Genomic DNA, 21,550 nt, shown 5'->3' with positions numbered 1-21,550 from the left:
ACTAGGCTACCCTACAATGTTAATGCCAAAAATCACTACAACCAAGCAACCACTTTTCATTTAACCCTTATTTTACCAGGTAAGCTGACTGAGAACATATTCTCATTTACAGCAACTACCTGAGGAATACTTACTAGGGAGAGGGGAAATAAATCAGCCAATTGGAAGCTGGGGATGATCATCAAAACATCATTAGATATGTACAAAAAAATATCTGAAAGAAAAAAAATCCCAAAATATACTGTTGTTTTTGCTAAATTACAGTTAATTTGGATATTCTTTTAAACAAACAAAACTATTCCCTTAAAAATGTGCAACTTTTTCCCAAGGTACTATCCACATAGGTTGTAGTATCATTTAGTTTTTAGAATATTGAAATAAATACTAATTTTGTCATGTTTTTTTTTTTAAACGACTGCCATTTAAAGTGGCGGTACACCAAAATTGGAAAAATACTTACTTTTATTGACAAAAAGGGATTCACAGAGACAATGACCAAAAATATTATTAATTCCTAATGTTTGGTATACTCAATGTACAGTTGAAGTCGGAAGTTTACATACACCCCGGATGGAGTCATTAAAACGTTTTTCAACCACTCCACAAATATCTTGTTAACAAACTGTAGATTTGGCAAGTCTGTTAGGACATCTACTTTGTGCATGACACAAGTACTTTTTCAAACAATTGTTTTTCAGACAGATTATTTCACTTATTACTCACTGTATCACAATCCCAGTGGGTCATAAGTTTACATAAACTAGGTTGACTGTGCCTTTAAACAGCTTGGAAAATTCCGGAAAATGATGTCACGACTTTAGAAGCTTCTGATAGGCTAATTGACATCATTTGAGTCAATTGGAGGTGTGCCTGTGGATGTATTTCAAGGCCTACCTTCAAACGCAGTGCCTCATTCCTTGACATCATGGGAAAATCAAAAGAAATCAGCCAAGTCTGGTTCATCCTTGGGAGCAATTTCGAAATGTCTGAAGGTACCACGTTCATCTGTACAAACAATAGTACGTAAGTATAAACACCATGGGACCATGCAGCCGTCATACCGCTCAGGAAGGAGACACGTTCTGTCTCCTAGAGATGAACGTACTTTGGTGAGAAAAGTGCAAATCAATCCCAGAACAACATTAAAGGATTTGTGAAGATGCTGGAGGAAACAGGTACAAAAGTATCTAAATCCACAGTAAAACGAGTCCTATATTGACATAACCTGAAAAGCCGAACAGCAAGGAAGAAGCCACTGCTCCAAAACCGCCATAAAAAAAAGAGACTACGGTTTGCAATTGCACATGAGGACAAAGATCGTACTTGTTGGAGAAATGTCCTCTGGTCTGATGAAACAAAAATAGAACTGTTTGGCCATGATGTTTGGAGGAAAAGGGGGGAGGCTTGCAAGCCGAAGAACGCCATCTCAACCATGTAGCACGGGGGTGGCAGCATCATGTTGTGGGGGTGCTTTGCTGTACTTCACAAAATAGATGGCATCACGAGGATGGAAAATGTTGTGGATATATTGAAGCAACATCTCAAGACATCAGTCAGAAAGTTAAAGCTTGTTCGCAAATGGGTCTTCCAAACGGACAATGACCCCAAGCATACTTCCAAAGTTGTGGCAAAATGGCTCAAGGACAACAAAGTCAAGGTATTGAAGTGGCCATCACAAAGCCCTGGCCTCAAACCTATAGAATATTTGAGGGCAGAACTGAAAAAGCATGTGCGAGCAAGGAGGCCTACAAACCTGACTCAGTTACACCAGCTGTCAGGAGGAATGGGCCAAAATTCTAACTTATTGTGGGAAGCTTGTGGAAGGCTACCCAAAACGTTTGAACCAAGTTAAACAATGTAAAGGCAATGCAACCAAATACTAATTGAGTGTATGTAAACTTCTGACCCACTGGGAATGTGATAAAAGAAATAAAAGCTGAAATAAATCATTCTCTCTACTATTCTGACATTTCACATTCTTAAAATAAAGTGGGGACCCGAACTGAACTAAAACAGGGCATTTTTACGAGGATTAAATGTCAGGAATTGTGAAAAACTGAGTTTAAATGTATTTGGCTAAGGTGTATGTAAACCTCCGACTTCAACTCTATATAAGGTCATTTTTATGTTGTAGATGGTCGTCAGTGGTGGAAATAGTACCGTATTGTCGTACTTGAGTAAAAGTAAAGATACCTTAATAGAAAATGACTCAAGTAAAAGTGAATGTCACCCAGTAAAATAGTACTTGATTAAAAGTAAAAAATAATGTGGTTTTAAATATACTTAAGTATCAAAAGTAAAAATATAAATAATTTCTAATTCCTTATATTAATTAGCAAACCAGACGGCACTATTTTCCTTCTCTTTTTTTTAACAAATAGCCAGGGGCTATCTCCAACACTCAGACATAATTTACAAATGAAGCATGTGTGTTTAGTGAGTCCGCCAGATCAGAGCCAGTAGGGATGACCTGGGGATGTTTTCTTGGTAATTGCATAAGTTGGACCATTTTCCTGTCCTGCTAAGCAATCCAAATGTAATGAGTACTTTTGGTAGTCAGGGAAAATGTAAGGAGTAAAAATGACATTATTTGCTTTAGGAATGTAGTGAAGTAAAAGTTGTCAAAAATATAAATAGTAAAGTAAAGTACAGATACCCCCAAAAAACGACTTAATTAATACTTTTTAAAAAATAGTATTTTTACTGAATTGCTTTACACCACTGATGGTCATACCTAGTTATAACCAGTTAATATAACATAATGTGCTTTATTTCTGCAGGGGATCTGTTTATCTGGTCAAAATCACAGATACAGTTCCCCCTTTACCCTCTGGTGGTATGGAGAACTACAGAAAGACCTAGATTCAAATAAAGGTCTAATCTATCAAATTGCTATAACCAGAATTAGGTGTTTTTGGTTGGGGTCAAAATTATGCCAAAGGACTTAATTAAAAATGTTTTAAAGTCTCTACTGATACATAAACAGTGAACAATTATTTAGATTTATTAAGAATGCGTTAACTCGTTTAAAAAAAAATTAAGAATTGAAAAAATGACCCCAGTCTGTATTAGTGTTAACTCGCCTAGTGCTGTGCTCATCCCATCAGCGTTCATTCTGCTCTTTAAAATGGTTATAAATTCCATTGACCTCTCTCTATTGATCTGTCTATCTGTTTATACCCTGCACTAATCAATGGGAACCTGCCTCTTAAGTGATCCATATAATTCTCAATTACTCCCATCACCAACACTGTCCTCAAACACATCCTCCAGTCCTCCCCTCCTTTAAATATGTGGACACTGCATCATTTTAACTGGTATTGGATCCTCCAGCGGGTCAACACAACAAAATCAATAGCCCCAGAGAGAACAGAGGAGAGGAGAGAGGCTTTTTCTCGCTCTATCCCAGGCAGAGTTGCAGAGATCTGATAGGGAGAGGTGGAGGTGGAAGTGAAGGTGGGTGGGTGGATGCCAGAGGCACAGCAAATTTACTGGAAGCCCCACATATCACAGCACAACCACAACAACAAGGTCTCTCTGCTCTGCTGCAACGTGTCTTAATCTCACACCTGTCTGTCGTCGCTGCCGGCGTGAATATCTCTACTTAACCCACACATTTAACCCCTCGCTGCACTTCCAGCTGCGGAAAATTACAGGGCCGGCTAGCGATGTAAAAGAGCTTGAAGTGATTCCAGACGGGTATCGAAATTCATAGGCTATCTCGCTACCGCAATGACCGTCGTTTTTACAAGAGGCCCGTGTCAGCTGCCATTTAAATAACAGCTCTGGGAAGGAAGGGATCTCTTTAGTGAGGCAAAGCTATTTCAGAAAGCAGCTCAAGAAGCTCTTGATCCAGGCGTCCTTGAGTTTGGGCTCCCGCTTCGCAAAACATCATCCACCACCAAGCAGCGACAGGTCGCCATGGCGGGTCACCGTGAGTGTGCGCGAGAGGGATGGCATTTCCATGGCGAACGGCGGCTGGCTGATCTGTATTTCAAATACAAAATGTGAGTGATGGTGAGTAACCACGCAAGTCACCTAATTATTCAGCTGTGGGTCAAGGGTCAAGCACCACTGATTGTCTCCCCTCAATCACTGCTGTAGAGAGAAAGTACTACTCATATCCCTTGACTTTGAATGTCCTTCTATTTTCCATGCAGCATCTATGAGCCAGCCCTAAACTAATTTCCTCCTTTTAAAAATTGAAGGTTGAATTTTGGACAAGAGAAGAACGCCTCGTTATATCTTTCACTCAGGAATGGTCTCTGGACTCTCAAAAGCAGAGAGGTTGTCACTGGAACCAGTCCGGCAGCCACTTTCTTTATTAACCTTTATTTAACTAGGCAAGTCAGTTTAGAAACAAATTCTTATTTACAATGAGGGCCTACCCCGGCCAAACCCGGACGACGCTGGGCCAATTGTGCGCTGCCCTATGGGACTCCCAATCACGGCCGGGTGTGATGCAGCCTGGATTCAAACAAGGTACTGCAGTGACACCTCTTGTACTGAGATGCAGTGTCTTAGACCACTGCGCCACTCGGGAGCCCTTCAGTTCATTCTCTGCCTTGAATTAGAAGTTAGAGCTACAGCCTGTGATTCGTACATTCGACTTTGAAATTAATGAAATGTATATTGATATATTTTGATTCTCGAAGAATATAACTTGTTAAAAATCTCAAGTTTAGTTCAACTGTCTTACCCCAATCAGTATTTTTTTTGTAAACCATATGACGAAGACTGTATAGCTTCAAAACATGGTTAAAACTATCATTTGGATCTCATGTATGGTAAATCCTCCATATATGAATTTGAGAGTGGTTACATTTCTCCAGCCTCGTCACTCAGCTGTTAAGCAAAAAAAAGTGTTGGGGCGGCCGTTTTGTTGTCGTTTGAATCCCGGTTAAGCTCTTTAACACGAACTGCTAGCATTGTGACGTGAATGGCACAGACATTACTATAAAATGGAGACGGAGAGATATTAAACACTGTAAATGTGTGGGCAACAGAAACCTTAAATGTTCATGTCTAAACCCATTGGGCACAAACAGGTTGAATCAACGTTGTTTTAACATCCTTTCAATGAAATTCTGTTGAAACTATGTGGAATAGACATTGAATTAACGTCTGTGCCCAGTGGGACGTCTCGTTGTAGAATATATTTCCAGTAGTAATTCAGTCATAGCAATTATCATGTGAATCGGTTGTGCACTCAAAGCTGGAAATACTCTGTGAGCATAACACCTTGCGGGCCATCATGAGTCATCAGGAGTCATGGCATTCCAATGAGTCAGTTCATCCCGTGTCTGGTAGATGTAAAGCCTCGCTAAAACACAAAAACATAATGGTTATGAACCTCACACACGCCCCGCCCCCACTCCCACCACTACAGTCCCTGGCAATGTTCCCTCAAATGTTTGTTTTTTCGGCACAGGGCAAATTTCAGGTCTGCTGAGCGCAAACTTCTGTGCAACTTCCAGCGAGTGTTTACTGTGAACGCTGAGGCTATACACACTTTAAGTAACCGTTTTATCAGTGGTCAAGTAGTGGCTATTTGATCATAATGTAGGCCTACCAGAGTGGCCCACCATAAAAAACTATGGAGAAAATGCATCCCATAACATTTTAACATTGAAATAGCTGTTCTATCATTCAGCCTACAGTAGCAGTCAATGTGTGGTGTTCAATGTAGGTTTACATTCCATGAGACTTTGGGGGGAAAAAACATGCAGGGCTAGACATTCACTTTTATCCACTCAGACAAGGAGGTGACTGAAAATGTTGTGTTGTTTGATGCAAGAAACCACTAAATGAAGTGCATTATTATCCCCATACCATTATTACAGAGAATCAGACAAATTACGCCACCCTCTGCCTATTGGCTACTTAGCTTATTCAAGCCTGCCTCAAAATACAACGCTGCCCATTCACATGTAAACCATCTTTAAGACAAAAAAAAGGTCTTTAACTGACTTGCTTTTCAAAGATGTCTAGAAATGTACACATTTTGTGCTCTTTTAGGAAGCAATCGCTCCCCTATCGCTGCCTACAAATGATCTATAACTGGGCTAATAACTCACTAACTAGCAAAGGATGTGAACAAAATGTGCACACGTGGCTACATGCAGCTCTCGCTTTGATCTCAACACAAGCGCATCTACTCACAACCACTCATGCTGTAAACACAGTTCAGTTAAAAGTAAATAGCACAGATCCATATGTTAATGGTCTATTTGCATATAGGCCTTCTGCAGCTCTGATTGGTTATGCCGCACCGGTCTGTGTAGAGTATGGAGTCATGTGTGTCAATGCAATAGAATCCGACTCCGATGCGTTCTGCCTACAACAAAATCTCTGATATTTCTTCTGAGCGGCAGTCTGGGAGAGATGCGTGGCAGTCTCGGGGCTGAGGGAACATTGGTCCCTGGGAAAGTATTGGTTTAATGTCAAAAGTTACATGTAAACCATCTTCGATCTTTAATGTCACTCTCCGGCTGTCTCAAAGGTTCATAAAGGACGAATGAATGTTCAAATGTCAGCAGAAGTTACATTCAGGTCGAGACACAGCGATTCAAAAGGCTAACATCAAAAACAATGTCAAGAGCAATTCACAAGAGGAATATAGAATTGCCACTATATGATTATTGGTAGTAGAACCTTCTATTAGGCTATGTAAAAGACAGCTCTGGTAGTAGGCCAGATATGGGATATTCAGGTTACAATACAAATAATCAAACAGTTAAAAATATCAAAGCCAATCGCCAAGAGGGATTCACTGACACTGAGGTATATAAATGGTTATAGGTTAGTCTAATGTGGAACTAAACATGACATTAAACACTGAGCATGTAGCATATTGATATGCTTCACGTTTCACACACATCATCTGGCCAGTAGCAGTAATAGCTCTAGCTGGATTACAGCTGTGGCCGATCCATTAAGGTATATGGTATGGTTATCCATCCATGGCCAGTAACACAGAAATAAACTACAGCGAGAGCTGGCAGAGTACCACATGCTCCCGGGCAGCCTGGGGACGTAGATCAGACTCCGAGGGGAGCATGTGTTGTGACACCATTTCTGTGCATATTGTTAAATATCCCTTCTTGATCTTTTCAATTTAGGAGTAATTCCACTGTTCGTGAGGGTTTAAGCGTAAGGTTATGTAGCACATTCAGAGAACAAGTCACCCCGTTACACCCTCACTCTCTCTCCCTATTCCTCTGACCAGCTCCCTCCTATAGAGACACTCTCAATACCAAATGTTTCTCCCCTGACCCCTTTCCTTGCTCTGTGAATTGCATCTCAATCTGTCTGTCTCCAAATCAAACTGAAGAATGCATGGCCAGGTTTACAGTTAATATTTGGATAAACGGCAGAGAGTGAATGTCAAAATAATGCCCTACATCTCCACTGTCCTTGCCCTCTCTGTGTGTCTTCTTCTGTCTAGTCTAATCTTATTTGTAACCGAAGCTCATACTGCTTTGATTCCACATTCTCTCACACACACACCTTCACACATATATGAATGTGCACACACACACATCACAGTGGCATCAGATAAGACACGCACCCTCAGTGATAGATTAATTTCATCATAAATGTCCACCCTTTGACTCCTTGTTCGGTGTTGGCTGCCTCCCCCTCCCCACAGTCTCACCCCTCTGCGCCACACTTCAAATGGCACGCAGCATTCAATTAGCTATGTCCCAGCTGACAGCCTTATCAAGGCATCAAGGCTGATTCTTACCAGTCTGCATTTGCATCTCTTCTTAACAGTGGGTAGAGAGCCTCTTCCCAGGGAGCTGGGCAGGCCCCCCCGTCGACTCGCTCTTTGAACGTTCCAAGCCTCTTGTATTGATTTGTTTGGTTTCAGCTGCGGTGCACCGCTGCCCCCTAAGGTGGAGCACTGTATTGCATGCAGCCTTTGAATGAGAACTCAACTCATTATGGTTGCAGCAAGAGAGGGAGAAGCATACACTGTCCTGAAATGTGCATATTCTGTTAAGAATAAATACAGTGGTCGGGTAAAGCTATGGATGACCTGAGTTAGATGTTACATTGGGATGATCAACAAGAACAGCAATACTAGACCCACTCAACTGAGAGCTGTTGAGAGGTATCTTGAGATGGAGTATGACTACACACGGTGAACATGAACACGCTGCATAACCCTATCCAAGACAATGTTTGAATACGGCATTGCTTGATTGAGTCTGTGGTGGAATGAAAAATGGGCTTTAGTTTGAGACATTTCCCTTAGGAAGTCTCATTGGGGGACAAAAATGGCTGAAAGGGTTTGATGGAGCCCATCGAGCCACTGGCATACTGTCCTCTATCGAGTCTAGACTACAGGCACTCAAAATAGAACTAAATGAAAGACTTCATTTGACAGGCAGAAACAGTAATGCACAGATTAATATGTAATAAGAAGTATCATATGCAAGTGAAGTGGCCACTAATAATATAATCTCTTGACTGTTTTCTGCATTTTTACCCACGAGTCTGTATGCACTTTTAACCTCCATAAAATAAACATGTATTTTGGTTAGTTGATTTTTAAAGTGAAATTTGTTTTATTCTGATTATACCTTTTTGCTTTTTACTAATGTGCGCTCTTTTTTTCAGTTCTGGCATTGATTCTGATCTTCCCCAAATATTGTGGATGCAGACTGAGTCGTGGAGCTTTGGAAAAGCTTGAATGAGAACGGCAATCAGTCATTCATTCCCCCACATCCCTACAGAGGCCCCTCTCAGTGAAAAGTGCCTGTGTTAGCAGCCGAAAACAGGTAAACGCCGTGGAACATTTCCATGCAAACCAGGCCAAGAAACATTCTAAATTAACTTATTTTGCTGTACTCTCTGAGATGGGAGATATGCAGAGTGCCTGGCAGTCAAAATGCTGCAACAAGAGAGAGGGTCCCCAGCGCACCTCCACAACAACCACATCTGTGGGTTTTCACAAAATCAAATAGACTACTTTAGCTAGTGTGCAAGGAGTATAGGCCTACACATGCAAGCAGGCACTTACACACACACCTACGCAAACCTCAGGGATACGCTCACACACATACCCACAGGCACACAAACCCCCCTTGACATTATATATTTTTATGGTATAAACCAGTATGTAGGCACTCATGCATGTTAATCTGGAACGCGCACCTTCACCCTGGCGTACCTTTATCCCGCTTCCATAAATGGATAGAAGTTACTGCTATTACACACACACACTCTCTCCCTTTGTACCTCTTTCAGGTAGGATGTAAATCTCATCATTCTAGTGTCACAGAGAAGAAAGAGCAGCTCCTCATCAAACTATAGCCTGAAACCTCACTGCTGCCTCTCGGAAATGGAGAACTTCAATACAGCACTTTTCTAAATGACTGGAGTTCTCGTTCATTAAATGCAGGTGAAGGTAAGGGGTTAACATTTTGACGTGTGATGGGTCATGAAGAATGTGGAATAGTAACTACAGTATAGGCTAGTGTCGATTACCTTTCTGTACAGCACTTTTTTTGTAGCACTTCTGCCATCTGGTGGGCAAAAAGTCACCTTCCTACAAATACAATGCTACTTCAAACCAGAGATAACGACAATGTAGTTGAACATAAGCCTCGTCTCATATAATCAAATTGCTTCAGAAGTATAAATTTTGTAATGCAGCTGAGCCAGTGTAATAGCGCACAAAAGTATATCAGTGAATGTCAAGTTTACATCCTTTACGCAGGTTCTATAGTCTATGCTTCTATCCTGAGATTAGGCTAGTTATTTTGCAAAATGAAAAATTAATGGTTATCACATTCACTATGAGACGAGGCCAATTCGCTTTCCTGCCAGTGTACCCTTAACCTTTGAAACTAAATTACTGGTATAAGTGTGGAAATTATCTACCCAATGCTTTTCGTTGTGTTAGTAGTCAACACCAAAGATAGTGGCTAAATGAAGATTGCTCACTTAGGCTGTTAAACGCTGAAAAAAGTCTCAGTACCAGTCAACTTAACAGGGTGGGTCTCCAAGGACGAGAGGGTGTGATTTTCCCTGAGTATCATGCCGTCATTTGCTACCTACCAGGATCAGTTGCACTTTCCACGCCAACCAGTAAACATGCATTTCAGTTTTCCAAACCAGAATGAGACGCACACATTCGTTTTAAACCTGTCAGATGACATAATTTAACAAGTGCTGGTACACAAATCTAGAAGTGATTAATTGCAGCAGCACCTTTTGAGATTTCAGAAATGTTTCAAAGTACTACCAGAACATTAGGTCAATACCAGCAGCAAGATATCAAAATGAAATGTTAATAGCAGTTGACAATCTGGTTATAGGCTTAAAAACCTTCAGTATTTTACTCTCTTGAGCTAACACTACATTGTGCAAGGCGACAGTAAAAGTTTCTATAAAGTATGGGAATCAGTTTGCATATCATGCAAAACTTCAACATACGACAAGACCAATATGTAGAACAGAAAACATTTATTTTCATTGCTGGATCATCCCGTTCCCAGTTGGTTTGACCTCCTGGGGAACATTCAGCATCCAATGCATTTAGTCCAGCTGTGAAAAAGCCATTTCAGGGTTAGATTCATGTAAAGACTTACAACTAATCAACAAAATGGTATTGTAGAATATCATTAGGAACATACTTGACCTATTGATTATATTATGAATAAAAGTATCTAGCCAACTAGCTAGTGATGTACAATGCATTTGGAAAGTATTCAGACACCTGAACTTTATCCCCCCAAAAATACATTAGCCTTACATAAGTATTCAGATCTGACACTCAGTATTTTGTTGAAGCACCTTTGCAGCAATTACAGCCTCGAGTATTCTCGAGTATGACGCTACAAGCTTGGCACACTTGTATTTGGAGAGTTTCTCCAATTCTTCTCAGCAAACCTTCTCAAGCTTGGTCAGGTTGGATGGAGAGTCGCTGCACAGCAATTGTCAGGTCCCTCCAGAGACGTTGGATTGTGTTCAAGTCCAGGCCACTCAAGGATATTCAGAGACTTGTCCCGAAGCCACTCCTGCATTGTCTTGGCTGTGTGCTTATGTAACGGATGTGAAACAGCTAGCTTAGTTAGCAGTGGTACACGCTAAATGGCGTTTCAATCGGTGACGTCACTTGCTCTGAGACCTTTTAGTAGTAGTTCTCTTTGCTCTGCAAGGGCCACGGCTTTTGTGGCGCGATGGGTAACGATGCTTCGTGGGTGACTGTTGTTGATGTGTGCAGAGGGTCCCTGGTTCGCGCCCGGGTATGGGCGAGGGGATGGTCTAAAGTTATACTGTTACACTTAGGGTTGTTGTCCTGTTTGAAGGTGAACCGTCGCCCCCAGGCAGAGGTCCTGAGCGCTCTGGAGCAGGTTCTCTCGCAATCCTGACTGGTCTCCCAGTCCATGGCACTGAAAAACATCCCCACAGCATGATGCTGCCACCACGCTTCACTGTAGCCTGATTTCTTCCAGATGTGACATTTGGCATTCAGGCCAAAGAGTTTAATCTTGGTTTCATCAGACCAGATAATCTTGTTCCTCAGTCCTTTGGAAGCATTTTGGTAAACTCCAAGCGGGCTGTCATGTGGCTTCCGTCTGGCCACAGCCCTAAAGGACTGATTTGGCAGAGTGCTGCAGAGACGGTTATCCCATCTCCACAAAGGAACGAACTCTGGATTGGGTTCTTGGTCACCTCACTGACCAAGGCCCTTCTCCCCCGATTGCTCAGTTTGGCCGGGCTGCCAGCTCCATGAAGAGACTTGGTGGTTTCAACTTCTGATATTTGAGAATGATTGTGTCCATTGTGTTCATGGGGACTTTCAATGCTGCAGATGGACTCCAATCATGTTGTAGGAACATTTCAAGGTTGATCAATGGACACAGGATGCACCAGAGCTCAATTTTGAGTCTAATAGCAAAGGATCTAAGGATCTGAATACTTAAGTAAATAATGTATGTTTTTTGAAAACAATGTGCTGATTGTGTGGGGGGGAATTGTATCAATTTGAGAATAAGGATGTAATGTAAATGTGGAAAAGGGGTCAATACGAGTGCACCTCAACTGCCCTATGTTTGGTAAACCACCCGTCCTCTGCATTCAGAAGCAGGAATTCCTTTACCGCTGACGTTACCATATAAAACAATGTCAACAACTAGCCAACGGTGACTTACAGTGGACACAGAGAGTACAACGCAAATACTCGCCTTGACAAAGCCGATGTCGTTCGCGTACTGCCTGAAGCACTGGCGGCACATGTTGAGCCCGTATTTACGGATCAAACCGTGTCTGTTCGAGCATACCCGGCTGGAAAACAAAGAATGCAAATATTAGACAAGAATGGGGAATTATTTAATAAGTGCCCGGTAAGTTCAAACTCATTTAAAGTTAGCCAGCCAACGACGTTACACAGCGAGACAAAGTGTTAGCAGCAGATAAACCTGCAACATTCACATTCAGGGGTATATTTATGCAACAAAAAAAAGACGTTCTCCCTAGCCACGTCACTGTACTTGATTAGAAAGTACTACAAGCTGCAAACAGCCAACGTTAACATGCGCTAAAAATGTGAGGACCAGCGTTGTTGCACATCAACCGCCATATTAGCTCGAGCGAAGCCCTCATGTGGTTAAAAATGTACACCAAGAATTTGGGTCCGTGAAAATCTGACGGACTCTACAATTCACTCAAAAGAAAATACTAAACGACATATTGAAAATGACTGACCAGGATCGGGATCCCTGACCGAATTTTCTAGGATGACTCCAATAGAGCTGCTGATGACCCATCTTGTCTCGTTTGCTCGGATGTTAGAAAGGAAGGAATAGGGGTGCGCATGCGCCAATAAAAATATTCTGCCGGGCGTCTTCCGCCCACAATGCACAGCGGGAAACATCGCATTGCATGCATTCTTGTAGTACACCTCTAGATGGTGCCAACAACCTGCAGCAGCGTCAACAACCAATCTGGAGCCTGGTGCTGCAATTGTGGACTTGAATAGAAGCTGAATTTATTACATTTCCCCAATAGGTTGGCCATACCGCTCGCGTCGCGTGCATTGCAAAATAAATTTAGAAATCTATGTTATTCAATTGGAACCCAAACCAGCTGCGCACGTGCGCCATCGTGCATACATTTATTTTTGTCCCCCTACACCAGCCCTGATCAGGACATGCAGGTTAAAGTATCAAAACAAACTCTGAACCAATTATGTTAATTTGGGGACAGGTCGAAAAGCATTCAACATGTATGGCAATTTAGCTAGTTAGATTGCACTTGCTGGCTAATTTATCCTATTTAGCTAGCTTGCGAATTTGTCCTGAGATATAAACATTGAGTCGTTATTTTATCTGAAATGCAAAAGGTCCTCTACTCCGACAATTAATCCACACATAAAACGGTCAACCGAATCATTCCTAGTCATCTCTCCTCCTTCCAGGCTTTTTCATCTTTGAATTTATATGGTGATTGGCATCTACACTTTCATAGTATTACCACGACAACCGGCAAAACAGTTTGTCTTTCAATCACCCACATGAGTATAACCAATGAGGAGATGGCACGTGGGTACCTGCTTCTATAAACCAATGAGGAGATGGGAGAGGCAGGACTTGCAGCGCGATTTGCGTCAGAAATAGGAATGGCTTCTATTTTAGCCCTTTGCAACGCAGACGCTCGTTGGCGGCATAGATTCCTACATTTATTTTGCAACACGCGGGCAGTGTAGTCAGCTGCATTGGCGTCAATATTCGGATTAATAGCTCAACAAGGAATTTGTACAAGCAGCAATCATTCATTTAAAATGGCATGCTGTTAAATATTTACAATAATACATACGCACAACTAGCCTACCCATCTTTCATCTCCTCAAATGCATAGGTGAATCAATAGAAAAGTACATAAGAAAATCAACCAGATTGAGTTCATTTCACAGTGCAATGATCTTTTTTTTTACTCCTTTTTCATGGTATCCAATTGTTTTAGTAGCTACAACTCCCGTACGGGCTCGGGAGAGATGAAGGTTGAAGGTCATGCGTCCTCCGATACACAACCCAACCAAGCCGCACTGCTTCCTAACACAGTGCGCATCCAACCCGGAAGCCAGCCGTACCAATGTGCTGGAGGAAACACCGTGCACCTGGCAACCTTGGTTGGCGCGCACTGCACCCGGCCCAACACAGGAGTCGCTGGTGCGCGATGAGACAAGGATATCCCTACCGGCCAAGCCCTCCCTAACCCGGACGATGCTAGGCCAATTGTGCGTCGCCCCACGGACCTCCCGGTCGTGGCCGGTTACAACGAGCCTGGGCGCGAACCCAGAGTCTCTGGTGGCACAGCTGGCGCTGCAGTACAGCACCCTAAACCACTGTGCCACCCGGGAGGCCGATATGCAGTTATCATTTAATAAGAAAAACAAATCCAACAAACTGTGAACACAGACAAGGGTAGTGCGTACGACCCAGTACATCACTGAGGCCAAGCTTCCTGCCATCCAGGACCTACAGTAGAAGTCGGAAGTTTACATACACTTAGGTTGGAGTCATTAAAACTCATTTTTCAACCACTCCACAAATTTCTTGTTAACAAACTATAGTTTTGGCAAGTCAGTTAGAACATATACTTTGTGCATGACACAAGTCATTTTTTCCAACAATTGTTTACAGACAGATTATTTCACTTATAATTCACTCTACCACAATTCCAGTAGGTCAGAAGTTTACATACACTAAGTTGACTGTGCCTGAAACAGCTTGGAAAATTCCAGAAAATAATTTCATGGCTTGAGAAGCTTCTGATAGGCTAATTGACATAATTTGAGTCAATTGGAGGTGTACCTGTGGAGATATTTCAAGGCCTACCTTTAAACTCAATGCCGCTTTGCTTGACATCATGGGAAAATCAAAAGAAATCAGTCTGGTTCATCCTTGGGTCTGGTTCATCCTTGGGAGCAATTTCCAAATGCCTGAAGGTACCACATTCATCTGTACAAACAATAGTACGCAAGTATAAACACCATGGGACCACGCAGCAGTCATGCCGCTCAGGAAGGAGACGCGTTCTGTCTCCTAGAGATGAACGTACTTTGGTGTGAAAAGTGTAAATCAATCCCAGAACAACCACAAAGGACCTTGTGAAGATGCTGGAGGAAACAGGTACAAAAGTATCTATATCCACAGTAAAACAAGTCTTAGATCGCCATAACCTGAAAGGCCACTCAGCAAGGAAGAAGCCACTGCTCCAAAACAGCTATAAAAAAGCCAGACTACGGTTTGTAACTGCACATGGGGACAAAGATCAAACTTTTTGGAGAAATGTCCTCTGGTCTGATGAAACAAAAATAGAACTGTTTGGCCATAATGACCAACATTATGTTTGGAGGGAAAGTTACACCAGCTCTGTCAGGAGGAATGGGACAAAATTCACCCAACTCTTTGTGGGAAGCTTGTGGAAGGCTACCTGAAATGTTTGACCCAAGTTAAACAATTTAAAGGCAATGGAACCAAATACTAATTGAGTGTATGTAAACTTCTGACCCAATGGGCATGTGATGAAAGAAATAAAAGCTGAAATAAATCTCTACTATTATTCTGACATTTCACATTCTTAAAATAAAGCGGTGATCCTAACTGACCTAAGACAGGACATTTTTACTGGGATTAAATGTCTGGAATTGTGAAAAACTGATTCTAATGTATTTGGCTAAGGTGTATGTAAACTTCCGGCTTCAACTGTATATACCCGGCGGTGTCAGAGGAAAGCCCAACAAATTTTCAAAGACTTCAGTCACCCAAGTCATAGACTGTTCTCTCTGCTACCGCACTGCAAGCGGTACCGGAGCGCCAAGTCTAGGACCAAAATGCTCATTAGCAGCTTCTACCCCCAAGCCATAAGACTGCTGAACAATTAATCAAACGGCCACCGGGTCTATTTACATTGCCCCCTCTCCATTTGTTTTTACACTGCTGCCACTCGCTGTTTATTATCTATGCATAGCCACTTTACCCCTACCTACATGTACAAATTACCTCGACTAACCTGTACCCCCGCACATTGACTCGGTACCGGTATCCCTAGTTAGTCATTTTAATCTGTTACTTTTTACTTTAGTTTATTTGGTAAATATTAATTAGCTCTTTCTTGAACTGCATTGTTGGTTAAGGACTGGTTAACAAGCACTTCACGGTAAGTCTACACCTGTTGTATTTGGCGCATGCGACCAATTACGATTTGATTTAAATATGACTTTGTTTATCTATTGTTCAAACAAATGACAAATTCTTAAGAAATAGCATACCAACTACATACATGCAATATTGTATTTACAGAGATCTCCATGTCGTTGCATTGTTTATAATCTTACAGTTCAATGGTTCAGTTCCACCCGATGCTGTCAATTCAATGCAACATTGTAGCACAGCCAATAATATCATTTTTATGTCTCGTGAGCCCCACCTCCGGAGTAATGCATTGTGGGAGCCAGAGGTAGGCAGTGGTTTGGTATTTTGTGCCAGCGTTAGCTAGCTAGCTAGCCGGTTAATGTGGTAATTTTGATCAGTAATTGGGAGCAGGAGAGGAGAGAAGTGATGGAGGAGAATGAATATATCATGTCATCGCACTGTTAATTCCGTCTGAGAACGCTGCATAATACGACTACCATTTTAGGTAAATATAAAAACGCAGTTTTTCCACGATTGAAGCTTGTTGCGACAGTCCGTTTTGGTCATGAATTGAGGCGCAACTGGAGTGCTTGTTTGTAAATATGATACGCTCGCACCAGTTAGCTTTTACGAGCCTAATTTATATTGCCACCTAGCTACCGTAACACTTGGTAAACAATGTTTAAGCTACCAAATATAGCTTTCTGGTAGTTGTGTATGATGCAGACCTACACCGCATAAGTTTCGAGCGAAATGGGGTTGGTGGTTTGACGTAAATGTCCCTGCGCGCCAGTTCTTGGCTACCAAGACGATAGCTAGAAGGAAGATAGCATCATTTGCATGAACTAGATTTGGTTATGTAACCCATATATCCCGCAACGGATGCCATGGGAAGGAGGTGTTAAACGACAGATTTTTTTTTTTTACATTAACATTTACCAACATACGATTCTAGTTTTGAAACGATAGGTGGTGGTTAGCTTAGCTCTACAGCTTGTTGACTGTTTGTTGACAGAGAAATTATGTTTGTTTTTTTTACGGTGTACATTACACGCCTGTCATGCTGACTTACTAGTGAACGTCAGCCTGACAAGCGTGTAATGTACACCGCAAAAAAAAACGAATATCGTTGATCTGTTTTAGGCAAGGTAGTCTGTGATCCAGTGCAAACGCTCTTGATTTGTGTATTGATTGTGACAGTGCCTCTCTCTGGGCAGTACAAATCAGCGAGGGCAACTCAGAAAGAAACGATGCTGAGCAAATGAGAATAGAGAACTAATCATAGAATGTTGAAGTGGAGCTCGGGATGATATGGGAAGGCTCCTATGTCTAAATTAAGATTATAGCTAAATCATGATGACTGGCAGATACTTTGTGAAGATAAAGTATGATCCCTAAACGACAATAATTTATCCTACAGATTGAGATATACAGTGCATTCGGGAAGTATTCAGACCCTGGACTTTTTCCAAATTTTGTTACATTGCAGCCTTATTTTAATCAATTTTAGAATGTTTTTCCTCAATCTGCACACAATACCCCATAATGACAAAGGGAAAACAGTTTTTTAGAATTTTTTGCAAATGTATAAAAAACAAAAACACCTTAAGAGCCTTGGTCAGGGAGGTAACCAAGAACCCGATGGTCACTCTAGTATAGCTCTGTGGAGATGGGAGAACCTTCCACAAAGACAACCATCTCTGCAGCTCTCTGGCCAATCAGGCCTTAATGGTAGAGTGGCCAGACGGAAGCCACTCCTCAGTAAAAGGAGGCTGCACATAACCGCTCGCTTGGAGTTAACCAAAAGGCACCTAAAGGACTATCCGACCATGAGAAAAAATATTCTCTGATTGCCAAGTGTCACGTCTGGAGGAAACCAGGCGCCATCCTCACGGTGAAGCATAATGGTGGCAGCATCATGCTGTGGGGATGTTTTTCAGCGGCAGGGTCTGGGAGACTAGTCAGTATCGAGGAAAAGATAAACGGAGCAAAGAACAGAGAGATCCTTGATGAATACCTGCTCCAGAGCGCTCAGGACCACAGACTGGGTGTGAAGGTTTTACCTTCCAACAGGACAACAACCTTAAGCACACACACCCAAGACAACGCAGGAGTGGCTTCGGGATAGGTCTCTGAATGTCCTTGAGTGGCCCAGCCAGAGCCTGGACCAGAACCTGATTGAACATCTCTGGAGAGACCTGGAAATTGCTGTGCAACAACGCTCCCCATCTAACCTGACAGAGCTTGAGAGGATCTGCAGAGAAGAATGGGAGAAACTCCCCAAATACAGGTCTGCCAAGCTTGTAGCGTCATACCCAAGAAGACACGAGACTGTAATCGCTGCCAAAGGTGCTTCAAAAAAGTACTGATTAAAGGGTCTGAATACTTATGTAAATGTGATATTTAAAAACAAAACAAAAAATTGTCATTATGTTGTATTGTGTGTAGAATAATGAGATTTTTTTTTAATGAATTTTAGAATAAGGCTGTAACTTAACAAAATATGGAAAAGGTCAACGGGTCTGAATACTTTCTGAATGCTTTTGTGGAATATTTTTTGTCAGTGTGTTGTCTGTGTTGCGTTTTGCAGATGGTTGTCTAATCTTTTGTCATAAAACAAATTGTTTTGTTCACCTGAAAAGATCTATGTACTCCAATAAAACAGCTGTGTTTTATTATTGACATGATGTATGTGGGTTGCATTTAGTAAAGGAAGCTGGTTTAGTACACACAATAAAAAATACAATTACTTTCATTATTTTCTCTTTGTCTTCCAGTGGGTTCCATGCACACCCCTACCCTGCAGCCTCTTAGTGACCAACATGCCTTATGGAACTCTCCCCTGGCATCACTGATATTTGACAAAAACCCATGTTTACATTCCAAAAGTTAGCTCTAGCAACCAGCAACAGGCGTTAGCAACAAACACAATTTGAAGCCGTTGTTTTCTAAGCCTGCCTGCCTCCCTGCCTGGCCGCCAAACACAGCAGTACCATTTGAAATTGCAAACCTGTGTTTCTCAACAATCAACTCCTCGCCCTGCCCAAGGGGTGACAGCCTATCATGAGATTCCGAATCTACAAGAGGAAGGTACAATACACAACGAGTCCCAAGTCTTGTGTATGTGCTGCATGTTTCTGTACTGGGCATGTTTAAAATGGCACAAACAAAACACATTATTCGAAAAAACAGTCATAGACAATCTTATTGTGACGTATTTAGTTCAGCTGAAGAAACAGGACCTACTGGATCAATTGAATAAGATATTAACTCGTGTATGCTCATATGAACTCTGTTATATAGAGTAAGTTTATCTTCAAAAAAGAAAATAGAAACAACAATGCAATTGGCAACAATAGTAAAATAACGCCAAAAGAGGGAAGGATAGAGTCCAAAACCGGGCATGGGACATGATTTGATTTGTATCTTATGTCCAGGTGGTGATACTGACGCTGGTGGTGGTGGTGTGTGGCTTAGCCTTCTGGACCAGTGGGAAGCAGAAGAAGAGCAGTGGAGTCGTGGTCCCCAAAGAGACTGATGGGGCGAGGAGAAGCAGCAGTAGTCAGGTGCATCCACAGCCACAGGCCACACCTGCAGTCAGTCGGATACCCATCGTACCACCAATCGCACCTGTAGCACCTGCCAACGATACGCAGCTGGAGAATCACTCCGAAAAACAACTGGAGAAGGAGAAAACGGTCAAACCGGATGTGGACAACACTACCCTCGTCTACCGTGCCATCGTGTTCCAGCTCAACTTTGACCAAACGGTGAGGCACGAGGAGAGGTTCAGAGCAGTGAGGAAGAAGGATGATCTGGTGGTGGTGGTACAGGTACACAACAGACCTGACTACCTGAGGCTGCTGGTGGAGAGTCTGAGGAAGGCCCGGGGCGTGGAGAGCATCCTGCTCATCTTCAGCCATGACTTCTGGTCCCCCGAGCTCAACCAAGTGGTGGCCTCGGTTGACTTCTGCCAGGTCCTCCAGATCTTCTTCCCCTTCAGCATCCAGCTGTACCCCCAGGAGTTCCCGGGCCACGACCCCAGGGACTGCCCCAGAGACATTTCCAAAATGGACGCCTTAAAGCTGGGTTGCATCAATGCAGAGTACCCTGACTCATTCGGCCACTACCGCGAGGCCAAGTTCTCCCAGACCAAGCACCACTGGTGGTGGAAGCTGCACTTTGTGTGGGACAGGGTCCGGGCGCTGAAGGACCACCGGGGCTTGGTGCTACTTATAGAGGAGGACCACTTCCTCTCCCCGGACTTCCTCCACCTCCTCAAGCTGATGTCGATCCTGAAGAGGGAGAATTGCCCAGACTGTGACATCCTGTCTCTGGGGAGCTATGGCCACATCAGCTACGCTAGCAAATCCAACAAGGTGGAGGTGAAAGCCTGGAAGTCCACCGAGCACAACATGGGCATGGCTCTGAGCAGGGAGACCTACCAGAAGCTCCTCCAATGCACTGATTCCTTCTGCACCTACGACGACTACAACTGGGATTGGTCCTTGCAGCACCTGACCGTGACCTGTTTGCCCTCCTACTGGAAGGTCATGGTGAGCGAGGCGCCCCGTGTCTTCCACGCCGGGGACTGCGGAATGCACCACAAGAAGTCTGTGTGCATGCCGTCCAGCCAAAAGTCCAAGATAGAGAACATCCTTCAGAGTAGCAGCAATCAGCTGTTCCCCAAGAACTTGCTGATCACTAAGAGACTGCCAGCTAATGGGGCAGGGGGGGTGGCGCCCCATGTGAAGAACGGGGGCTGGGGGGACATTAGGGACCATGAACTCTGCAAGAGCTACCTTCGATTACAGTGACCTTATTATCATTATTATATTGTTACTCTTCTCTTTTTTTTGCATCCTGACTTTAAGAAAAAGAAAGCCTTTTAAAAATTATCTTTATGGACTATTTCTTCTTATTGCCTGTTTTATCGGACTGTTCCAAATAAAAAAGTATGTTGGGTTTGGAATTTTCTCTATCCAAGGCATTGATTTAGAGTATACAGTATACCCTCTGAAATACCCTCAGTATGTAATCTGATAAAATGACTGTGGTGCCTTTTTTCCCATACATAATTGTTCAAGTGTTTCATTATTTGCATTCATAATAGCTTTTAATAGCAAGAATGCCATTGTTTTTTTTTAGCTAAAATTAAACTGGATATGTGGAGCATCTGTGTAAAGGGAGTAAATTGTGACCAAAATGAGAGCCAGCGGGGATAGTCAAATCTAGTGAATTAGTGGACTGCTATCCCAGTCTGCATGCATAATTAATTTTAAAGTTATTTATATGGTAGAGATTTGCTGAGATCAAAGCAGGTCCTGAGAGACACCTTGTCCCATTTACATGAGCTTCCATTTAACTTATATTCTCAATAGATTTAACAGAATGTCCTT

The 21,550-nt window shown here is 42.5% G+C and overlaps 1 protein-coding gene across 1 annotated transcript; it reads left to right on the top strand.

The window, feature by feature from the left end:
- Positions 1-16,452: 16,452 nt before the first annotated feature.
- Positions 16,453-21,324, top strand: LOC115107970 (alpha-1,6-mannosyl-glycoprotein 2-beta-N-acetylglucosaminyltransferase-like). The gene is made up of 3 exons (XM_029631801.2): positions 16,453-16,656; positions 18,929-19,241; positions 19,589-21,324. The coding sequence occupies exons 2-3, from the start codon at positions 19,215-19,217 to the stop codon at positions 20,966-20,968; spliced, it is 1,407 nt and encodes a 468-aa protein (XP_029487661.1). The 5' UTR covers positions 16,453-16,656; positions 18,929-19,214; the 3' UTR covers positions 20,969-21,324.
- The last annotated feature ends 226 nt before the right edge of the window (positions 21,325-21,550 follow it).

Source organism: Oncorhynchus nerka, linkage group LG24, assembly GCF_034236695.1.
Source record: "Oncorhynchus nerka isolate Pitt River linkage group LG24, Oner_Uvic_2.0, whole genome shotgun sequence".
NCBI classification, from domain to species: domain Eukaryota; kingdom Metazoa; phylum Chordata; class Actinopteri; order Salmoniformes; family Salmonidae; genus Oncorhynchus; species Oncorhynchus nerka.
This window is presented reverse-complemented; position numbering and strand designations above follow the sequence as displayed.